The following is an 11,123-nucleotide window of genomic DNA, read 5'->3' as shown; positions in this document are numbered from 1 at the left end:
CAGCTTCATCAATGAGAGGTACAGGAAAGGACAAGTAACCAAGTTATTTGTACTTGCAATATTAAATTATTGTGTCTTGAAAAGCCTTAATCATAACCAAGTCAAGTAAAAACCCTTTCACATCCTCAAAAAAAAACGAAAAAAAAACATGTCATTCAAAGAAGAACTTTAGACCTATGTCCCAAATTACAGCACAAGATAAACAGTGAACAATCAGCAAAATGGACCTGATAGCAGTTCTGTCGCTTCTATTTTTCATGAAACTGGCCTTGATATGAACTAAGGAAGGACTTTCCCTCAGTCCCTTCTCTCGGTTGCCTTCCCTAGGCCAAAGGATGCTTTAGTCTGTCACCAAACACCCTGTTCTCTGTGACCTGGAAACATCTGGAGAGATGAGAGGGGAAAGCCACTGTTACTCAAAATGAACACATCACCTTTAAACTAAATTGAGAGGCATTCCTGTGAAAATACAGTGTATTCTGGGTTGTGTTACTTCATCAGCAAAAATCCCCGAAGGCCAATTGTAGACACAAAGAATTACAAATTGCTGAAATTACAGTCACGGTATGAGGGATACTGTATGTCTCTGTGCCATTTGTGTGTTTTAGCTGCAAGGCTTTAAGAATGCAAAAAGAGGAGGTGCTCTAAGAACTACACGGTACCAGACCCCCCCCCCCCGGCCTGTTTGATGGCCACGTCTGGCCCATGTATTTGAAACACAAGAAAATCAGCGCTACAGACAGAAAATATCTTAACAATTATTACATGTTTGGGCATGAAATGTTTAGACAAAGTTATGTTCTCCATGAATCCTAACTCTGACCTGCCATATAGTCTTCATCAGGCTTGACATTTAGTAAAATTTAGGGAAGTGAAAAGTTGTTGGAAAGTACCAGGAAGACTGAGTGAACAGATGGCTGGGAGAGAAAGGGAAGTACCTGAATCAAAATAGAATAAGAATTGAGAAATTAAAGTTATGGCCAGGCCAAAGGGACCTAAGCAGTAATGTTGGCCTTAAGCTGCAGGCCATACACTGATCATGCCATTTGACATCACAAAGTCTGCTTGGTAACTGTCCAACAGGATTGGTTAATTAAAATTGTAAAGTAAGCATTACCTAATGCAGGAGAACGGTACATAAACCGTAGAATTTTGCTAGTAGAGACCGACTTTTCAGTTGGTGGAGGAAACTCAGTCTGAATCAAGATCGTTGCCACTATCAGAAGTGCATAGAATCCAGCAGAAGACGTACAGCATCCTTGCAAATGGGTGAGATCTCACCACAAGGTCTGGAGGAAGGCCTCCAACACAGAAGAGAAGAGAAGCTGATGGAATCAAGCTTTAATCCAGAGATTTTTATATTCATCAACCAGCCTGATTCTGCAAAGATCAAGGAGGTTGTGAGTAGAATGACAGAAAGATAGTGGAAAATTAGAGATTATTGATTTATTACTGTATTGTTGATTTTGATAGATTTTTAATACATTTGCTGATTTAAATGCATTTATTGATTGCTGTTAGTTTTTGCATCTGCTAAATAAAGTACAACATCTGCTGTTAAAGTAAAAGCTTCCTTGCTTTAATTGTAATTTTATAAAGGTTTCTTTAAAGTGTCCAGACAAGACAAGGCTGAAGAGAGTGGTCATACTGTACACCTGCAGATGTGTAGAGGGGGCCCAGATGATGCAGACCAAGGAAGAGAAGAAGTGGTGTTACCTATGCAGTTTCAGCCCTTAAATGAGCGAAATGAAGAACATGAGGAAGAGGGCTATTCGCCAGCACCGAGACCTGGAACTCTTTATCCCAGGTCCCTAGACAGGGTTGAGGTTGAACCGATCACGAGAGGGAGTGCATAGTGAAACGGGCCGAGAGGTCCTCAGTCACAGAGTGGGCCAAGGGGCTTGTTGCCAACTTTGCCTACGGGGTAGATGTTGAATTCTCCTAGACCAGGCCCCAGCACCAGGATGTCTGGGGGGAAGCCTTCAGCGGAACGCCAGCCAACTCCTGGTCCTCCACTGACCACGTACCGGCAACGAAGTGTTGAGGCACAAACTACCTGGGAGGTTTCAGGTCAGGAATATGGTCCAGAGTCGGGGGCCAGAAGGAGAGGGGTCAGCCCCAGATGAACTGGAGGAGGATGACAGCTAAGTCTGGGAAGAGACTCTGGCAAATCCACTGAGAACTGGCACATACAGTAGGGAAGTGGAAACCAAAATACCACAACCCTGTATGCCTATGAAAGACTGGCTCAAGACCTCACCTGGGGCCCTCTGAAGGCAATGGATGGAAGAGCTGTGTACATGCTTGCAAAAGGCCAGGCAGAGCTAGAGACACCAACGAGTTGGCGTGCACAGATGGAAGACCCAGTGGATGGAAACAGGATATATACATATGGTGACTACTGCAACATAGCTAATATGCCTCCCTATGCAAAGCTAGCCCAGGCTGGTAGTCTGACTGATGGGTTCAGACAAGCAGGTCAGAGATGCAGCTCAAGCAGAGCTGGAGTCCAGTGATTATGATTATGTCTCAGCACTGACACGCAAAACAGGGAGAATCCCTTTGGATCAGAGTTATGCAATGGATCATAGAGATGGAAACACCAGACAGCCACAACCAGACGCCTCCAGATCCTCTTACAGCAGACAAGGAAGTCAGGTTAGGTCTAACTCACCATCAAGTGGTGAGGAAGACCGGGGCCACCATACCAGGGTCTATAAGAAATTGGAGGGGTTGATGTTGACCATCAGGCCAAAAAAATCCAGCTGCCAAAAGTTACCTTTGTGACACATGGAGGATGGTGAACAGCCAAGGTCCCTCAGAAGACACTAAAAAACTCTGAGTAGGAAAAGTGATGCAGATCCAGGTCCCTGAAGACAAAACTGCTGACAAGTTTTACGAAATAGTGACGATGGGAGAAGGAGATGATGAAGATGCTAAAGCTCAAAGACTAAGGGCCCGTCTGCATTATAGCACACACACGGATCATGATGTAAGAAAAAAAGTGGTGGCCTTAGACTGTTTCAACAAGGAGTTGAAGCAGAAAAGAGTCAAAGAGAGCCAGAATTCTGACAAAAGCCATGCACCAAGGAAAGAAAACCCTCAGTGACCTCAGCCACCATTAGCTGAACAGCGCCCAGAGACTGTAGAGAGAAGAGCTCCACCAAGGAGGAATTACATTCGCCGGCGTACAGTAAATTACAGTGGTTCAAAGAAGTTGATGTGCCAACAGTATGGGAACAGAGAATACGGGAAAGCGACTTTGTCACCACAAGGTGAAGAAAGGCTGAGAAGAATTATTCATAATTAGCCTAAGCATCTGGCTGGAAAATGGATTTGAAGGTGCTATGGGAAAGGCTGTGGCCCATAGTGACCTGTGGAAAAAGATTGCTGAGTTGAGAATGAGCATGGATCTCGAAGTGGTGCATCAGAGAGCACACACGACACAAGGAGAGCACTGGCAAGGTAATGCTGAAGTCGACCAATACGTCCAAGCACGTAGGGTAGTAATAGCTGGGGAAGGAGGTTGGGGGAACTCACCAAAAGGAAGAGTTGTCCCAGAGGAGTGCATTGAAGAAGGGTAACAGGGTAACACCAACCAACTGAAGGGATAATCCCAATTGCCTGTAAGTTAAGATGCACTCTGAAAGTGTGGTAGATCTTAACTGATTTATATCCTGGAGATGTGTAGGCCCCACCCAGGAATCAACATGATAAATCCTTAGTATTGACATAAACTGAGACTACTCCCAGTTGTGCTGTACCAATACAGACGTTGGATTAAGCAGTTTTAAATTGTAGCCTGGCACAGCTATGTTCAACATTGCACAAGCAGAAATTACCCAAAAATTACACCAAACAAATTAACACCATCTTGGCATTAATCTGTGTGTTTCTGTTTTCAGATAACAGTAATGTCCAGACTCAGACCACATTTAATTCTTAGACTAATTGGAACATAGCACATTTCATTATTCTTATGACATAACTGCTTTTTGTTTTGTGTTATAGTATCAAGTATATGATATTGTATCAAAAATCATGCTATGGTGTGAGCATCTAACATGGCCGCAGGGTTCAGCTTTGTAAGTTTCATGCTGTGGCAACAAGACCAGAAATTTTGTCATGAAATATTCACAATTTCAAAAGTAGGTGGAGGCCACAGTCTTAATCTCCAAAGACGCATATTTATGTGCACATTTTGAAAGTGTGGTTATTTTTCCAGCAAGCCAACTATCAGATTTAAATTGCACACTAACTGATGTTTACAAAACTATTCTTACACCTCAGCATTTCTTCATCAGGATATTCCAGCTTAACTGCACCAAGCACTGGTAAATTTGTTCTTTCCTGTCTTTCATGCAGATGCAGTTTCAAGGGAACTATCAAAGGGTGGTAATCTGGATATGGACCAACTTTCAGTTTCTGCTGTTTGGGGCCTGTGGCAATATCCCACATTCAAATATGCCTTACACCAGAAAGCTTGTTTTCATTTTTACAGCTCAGTTGTATTCATAGGACCTGTCAGTCCTGCCCAAATTTATTTTCCCATGGGAATAATCCAGATCCAGCATGACGAGTACTAAACCCTATCTATCCCACTAACAACTTTCTATTTATGAGGAAATCCTTTGACTCACTGATGTAACACTGTGGTGTGGATGTATGGAACATGAAAGAAGAGGAGTTGCCTACCATGCACTGTACTATTTAACATTTCACCTTTGTCTTTTTTGTGACTGCAGCACGTTGGTCATTGACTGTTTGGTAATAGGGTGTTTACAAGCAAAGTGGTTGGCAAAGCCACAAGACCAATTAGGTTGTGCAGTTTGTTCAAAGTACAATAAACTGGCACCGTGTCCTGGTCTAAGCAGGCCATCAACATTTTTGGCTTTGTTTAATGATCTGCCAAAATTAAGTCTTGTATTTCAGGCTGAACGTCTTCATGTTTCTCTGTCAACTTGTATATTACGATCATGTGCCTTCATGTCACTCTCTCTCTCTCTCTCTCTCTCTCTCCCTCTATACAAATATATATATATAGAACTATATTTATTTGTGTGTGTGAGCTCATTATGTAAATCTTCTGCTATGTATAAGAGCTTTTTCTTTTATCATAGATAGTGCTATTGACGTTCTCAAATGCCAACCCTTTCCAGAAACTGCTGTGTATATTCTGCTATGGGATGAGCCACTGGGAGCTTTTCCGGTGAACTGAAGAGACATCTTGTGGTGAGGAGGAATCACTAGCCACTGGTCAAGGTCAGAGAGATAAAATGGTCAGTAGCTTCCTCAGACAACAAAGTCATTTATCATTCCAGCTTCCATACAAAAAACAACAACCTCAGTGATGGGATTGTATTATAAACTATATTGTCATTAGACAAAACAGTCCTGAAGTTTACATAGTATCAAAAAACTGTATGAAACAGGTCATTTAAAAACCCTCTTATCATTTGTAATTAATAGAATATAGATATAGATTTAATACACAGCTACAGGCAAATTAACCTAGTGATTTTTTAAATTTCCTGTTCAGAAGCAATGAATTAAAGCTGCACTTTAGATACAGAAGATCTTATTATATGTACAGCATGTGCATGTGTTTAGACTTTTGGGGATATTGTCAGAATCAAAGCTCCTGATAATGTTAGTGTTGGCTCTACACTTATAAAACAAAACATCAAACCGAGACTCATGACACAAAATCATTCAAAGAGATTCATTTTGGTTATATTGTCTAACATGTTGATTGAAGCCAAGCAAAACAACAATAGCTTTCTGCCCCTCTTCCCTCAGCTGACTATCATTATCACAAATAGTTCACCCATGTTTCCACCTGGTGAGTCTGAAACCGCAAAACTACAAAGGCAAGACTTTCCTCTAAATCCAACACTTTCCACTGATGCTGCAGCCAGAACTTCTTTTATAGTCCAGTGTTTGTTCAGTTACAAGCTGTGTGTGTGTTTGCATCTGTCTTTTGGCCACATAAAACACATGCAGCTCTTTAGACAGATCTGTCTGGGAAACAAACACACAGCACAACAGCCACAGGGGGCAAGTGAGGCATTTTAGCTGAGTGGGGTCGAGGTCCAGCCTCTAAAGTGTGTGTTTATCAGCCTGTTCCCATCATGCCACATACTGTTGAGTCTCTGCTGTCTGATGGCAACACGTGAGTGAAGTGTGAGATCTGACAGTGGGACAACACAGAAACAAGATGGTACATGGACATGCTCACCTCGCACTCCTCTGCCCAGCTGATCTACGTCAGCTGTCTGCAGTCAGCATTCCCTTCCTGCCTCTTTAAAAAGCATAGTTGACATGGGGCTGTGTGTGTCATGGTCTTCTTTATAACGTACAAAGGTCATGAGTGAGCTCAGACTGTCACGGTGTGCACTTGGAAACACAGACTGTCTTTCACTGTTCAGAACTGTGACAGACTGATTTTGAAAGTGCTGCCCCTGCAGGGCAAATATCACCCTGTTTTGCAGTGCTTGAACCCAGTGCCCACTAAAAGTCAATTTCAGAGTGAAGTAGGTCAACATTTATGAAATTATATCAGAAAGTATTTTTCAGAAATCTAGCATGCCCAGTTCTGCATGATGAAATCATCTTTTATTTTCTTATTTAAGGTACTAACTTGATGTGACTCCCAACTTGCTGCAAACACAAAACACAGGCAGCTAAATTCAGATTTCAAACATGCACGGTCTCACAGAAGTTTGAGGAACCAGTGCAGTTGCCAAGGCAACCCTGTTCAAGCCACAACAAGAGGGGTTTTGTCCTGATGTGCCACTTCGCTGAGTCCAACTGTGACGGGTCTCTTTTTTTTCTTCTTTGTTATCACTCTCATTGTCTGACTGTCGCAGATAAACACACACATAACAGTGTTTTTTTCTGTATTTTAGTTTCCCAGGGGGCATGGTGTCCCTGCACGGAGAGTGTTTACAGGATGTTATCTGTGTCAGCGCCGGCCCCTCATCCCTCTGAGTGGGTTTCTGAGGAATGCTGGAACAGGATGGAGGAGTTCCAAAGGGGGAGTGACAAGAGTGAGACACAGACAGATCCTGGGAGAGAGTGAGAGAGAGAGTGTGTGTGAGAGAGAGAGAGAAGGGGGGGGGGCAGCCTATATATACATCCCAAAGAGGCTGGTGCTCACAGGCACAGCTGGACTACTGGATAACTGGACTCTAGCCCATTGGATATTTAGTTAGAAAGGTGAGTTCTTCCTTTTTTTTCCTATTTTTTTGCTCTAATTTTTAATTTTGCATCTCTTCATCCTCTACTTGACCACTCTACAACTGTTTTTAGTTTTTAATTGTCTATAAAAATACATAAAAAAGAAAGAAAGAAAGAAAAAAGAAAGAAGGAAAGAAAAAGAAAGAAAGAAAACTACATTTTTATTTCGTCTCTGGCTTTTGTTATCATTCTTGAAGCTGACCTTGATTGAGGAAAAAATTTTCCTCTCTGTCCTTAAAGGTTGAACTTTTTTTTTTCTCTTTCTCGTTTGTTCTTCTGAAAAACCTAAATTCACATGTGACATGCCAAAGGTAGAGATGAGTCCTTTGGGGGCTGTGGTCTTGTTAAAGATGTACATACATGGTCTCTATTAAAGCTCTGTAGCTCTGTAGCAAATTGTACTGAAAGAGGAGGCCAGTGTTTGATCAAGTGCTGAGTAGGACTCGCCTTTTTTCCCTTCACAGAAATATATCTCACTTTTTGGTGTTAAAAGAAGACGAACTATTTTTGTTTTGGTTATACAAAGGAAGATATTTCTAATAAGAAATCAAATCAAGATAACCACTCAGTAAGAACATTATTTTACTGTTTTCTTCCTTCATTACAATGGAAGTCCGTTATGTAATTCCAAACTGAAATTTTGAATGGTGCACTTTCTGGTATTTTTTCATCAACTGGTTTACATAGAAATGTGGAAATGTAAAATCTCTGGTGGCATGTGACTGAATACTAAAGAAAGTAAATCTAATTAGTGCAAAAGGAGGAAAGGCTGTAAAATGACACCAGTGATCTCATCACTGCAGCAATTATTGGTGAACCTATATTTTATGGTTAAACACATAAACCTGCATTTGTGTCTCATTCCAAATCCTCATCAAAGCTGATATTTCTATGGTTAATTGAGGCTGTGATGAGGAGGGAATTATGATTGTATTACTGAACAAGTGGAGTGGTGGGGAGTTCTTTCACTCAGACCTGGGTGTGCCTTTTTCTGAACTGGATATGGGCTCCAGGGAGCAAGCAAAGAGTTAGGTCATCTCTTTCCTCTGTATTTTACAACGAAAACTATACTGTCACTACCAAAGTAAATCCCCATTTTCCCATGTTGTGAACATCTGTGTTTGCTTTGGGTCTTGGCTATTGTTAGAGCAGTAAAAAACTACATCCCAAAGGGCCAGCGCTGCAACGTTGCACAATACTTCACGTCATAATTCATGAGCACACATACCATGTTTGATATTTGTTCTGCATTGCCTTGTTTGTGTACTTTCATGAGCTTTCTGAATTGTGTCAGTGTCACCAGCGATTAGAAAGTTCCTGTTATTAACTGAGGCTCTGAGGGTGCGGCATGAAACTGGATGCCTACATGTGCTGACATGACCTGTTATTTGCTTAATTGTAAAGTTTAATTTATCAGGAAAATGCCCCATAAAAAACTTCCTGTTAGCTGATTAGATTTCTTGGTCAAATAATTGAACTTTACAAGAGTTTCATGTTTCTTCTTCTTTCAGGCACCAGCAAAGTCTCAACAAATTTTATTAGCTAGTGAGGAATACATAATACAAAGATGAACAGTGTGGCGGATTGGCTTGTGCAGAACAGGGACAAGATTGAAAAAGGTGTGGAGATCATGGGGCAAGCATCCGAGGTGCTTGCTTCCACCGTGGGCCATCTTCACCCTGTGCTGGAGGCTGTGTTTAAGGCTTCTGCCGAGCTACTCAATAACCCAGAGAGCAAAGAGGCTCGCTACCTGACTCAACAATTTGAACTGGTCAACCAGAAACTTGAGGGAATCCAAGATGAAATTGATAAACTTGCCCTGGAGCTGCAGAAGACGTCAATGAACAAGCAGAATTTTGATCGAGAGGCACAGATGCTCAGCCAGTATGAAAAGTTCCAGGACTTTGTCAACGCTAAGCCAAAGTTCAAAGAGAAGAAGATGGAGAAATTCATCAGTCACTATGAAAACACAGATAGCGACATGAATTTGGATGCTCTCTACAATGCTGTCACTGGAGAGAACATGTCAGGAGATCCTCTGCTGGAAACTGTAGTCAGCACAGAGCAGAGAAGCAGACGGGCAGTTGAGGATTTCTGTGCCCGCCTGAAAAAGCTTTTTGTGGTGGGCATTATTGCTGTCATGGGCCATGCTGCCCTGAAGGAAGGAGCAGTTGGTGAGGAAATGGTGAAGAAGTGGCAAGGACGGATGGAAGTTGTGGAGAAACAAATGAAAGCAGCTGTGGATGACTGTACAGAGAACTTTGCAGAACAAGCCAAGCTGGACATGGAGCACCTGCTTCAGGAGAAATCCGGCCCTGCCAATCACGAATTCACCAAATCACTTCTGGATTCCCTTGTTAAGAAGTACGACTGGGTGTACTGGTCCATCAGGGCCTTCAATGACAGGGAGCGCATTTTCTTTTTCAACTGGCTGGCTGGAAAGAAGTACCATGGAAGTGGAGGAGCCAACTGGTTTGACATTTTGACCAAGAACAAGATCAAAGTAGTGTTCTCTTTCTGTGTCAACCCCAAGCCCATTTCTAAGAGCCAGATCCAGGAGCAGATCGAGGGGCAGAAGCTGAAGGGGAACATGATGGTAGTGGCTCTGAATTTGAACAAGACCTTCCCCAACTGCCTGGTGCATGCTGTCAGCCATTACAAGGACGTGGCAGAGATCAACAACTTCCGTGAGGAATGTTACTACTTTGGGAAACACAAAGGCGCCTATCTGTGTATCCACTCTGAGTAGGCTCACAGAGAAACATGACCCATAGCTTCATACAGGAAGAATCGAGCTACAAATAAATTCATGAATGTTTTATCCAGATACCTAGAGAAGTCTCCACATATACAGAAACCTATAGAAAACTAATTGTGTTTGTGAAATGTATTGACGCATATATATATACACAGTATATCTTTCCACTGTTAACAGCAGCTTCAAGTTGAAAGTTCAGAGCCATATGTCTCCATGTCAGCTTCGATTTACTGCTAGGATCCATAATAATTCTGCACCCACTGGACATTACCAGGGGTGGGCGACATGAATATACATGTTCATAACAAAATACTCTTCCTCCTTAATTCCATTAGTATCTAACTATTAGATTTTTATGTAATATAGCATTCATATAAGATTTGGGATTAAGAAAAACTTTAGAAAAGCAAGTAACTGAAAAATATTATTTTTCTTTCCAAAGTCAAAACTCAACCATTTGGCTCAGCATGAAGGGAATAGTTCAGCAGTTTAAGAAAGTCAGTTTGTGCCACTGCACAGTAAATATGAACAACCAGCCGAAACAACCTAAAACATGTTAATTTCTGAGTTTTAATAGTGGTGGTAGGTTAAGCTAATGTCCATACTAAGCTAAGCTAAGCTAACTGTCTGCTGTAGTCTAGTATTTAACCAACACACAAGAGAAGAATCATCTTCTCATCTAGCTGTAAACAAGGAGGATGAAGACAGTATGACCTGGTCAAAAGCTTTAGAATAAGTCAGCTGACATTGTCATGTCAACTTTTGTCAGTTAATTTCCTCTGAAATATTCAACCTGTTCTCGGGAGTATTTTATCATGTCGCCCACCCCGAGGTATAAATAGGTATGAAGAAAAATCAAATCTAATATTCATGCTGCTTTTGGTGCAATCTGGTGCTGTGGGAAAACATCTATAATCTTTAGTCCAGTATCTTCACCGTGATACAAATGTATATTTTACTTTCATTTATAATAAACAAACAAAGTATGAATATTCTTTCATCTCTGGTCATCATTACTTTTATTAGATTTGTACAATTGTTGAAAAGCATAATGTTCTACTATAATCCGGCACAATGCTGTAATAACATGACACTGTTTATCAAATGGGAGGAGGTTAGTCTATAA

General features: G+C 41.5%; 1 protein-coding gene across 5 annotated transcripts; it reads left to right on the top strand.

The window, feature by feature from the left end:
• The first annotated feature begins 1,164 nt into the window (after window positions 1-1,164).
• rpz5 (rapunzel 5) lies at window positions 1,165-10,987 on the top strand. Of its 5 annotated transcripts, none has more exons than XM_026316743.1 (4): window positions 1,165-1,400; window positions 1,612-5,279; window positions 6,633-7,218; window positions 8,751-10,987. In XM_026316743.1, exon 4 carries the CDS (start codon window positions 8,807-8,809, stop codon window positions 9,986-9,988), a length of 1,182 nt encoding a protein of 393 aa, XP_026172528.1. In that variant the 5' UTR covers window positions 1,165-1,400; window positions 1,612-5,279; window positions 6,633-7,218; window positions 8,751-8,806; the 3' UTR covers window positions 9,989-10,987. The 5 variants fall into 5 exon arrangements, with proteins under 5 accessions (XP_026172528.1, XP_026172526.1, XP_026172525.1 ...); XM_026316741.1 differs by having other exon boundaries at window positions 1,165-3,465; window positions 4,366-5,279; XM_026316740.1 differs by having other exon boundaries at window positions 1,165-5,279; window positions 6,633-6,819; window positions 6,909-7,218.
• Window positions 10,988-11,123: the final 136 nt, after the last annotated feature.

This window comes from Mastacembelus armatus, chromosome 16 (assembly GCF_900324485.2).
Source record: "Mastacembelus armatus chromosome 16, fMasArm1.2, whole genome shotgun sequence".
Lineage (NCBI taxonomy): Eukaryota > Metazoa > Chordata > Actinopteri > Synbranchiformes > Mastacembelidae > Mastacembelus > Mastacembelus armatus.
The sequence above is the reverse complement of the archived record's forward strand: the minus strand, read 5'-3'. Positions and strand labels throughout refer to the sequence as shown.

Excerpts from the sequence above, each read along its gene's own strand:
- rpz5 (XM_026316743.1), top strand. The coding sequence starts at position 8,807 with ATGAACAGTGTGGCGGATTGGCTTGTGCAGAACAGGGACAAGATTGAA.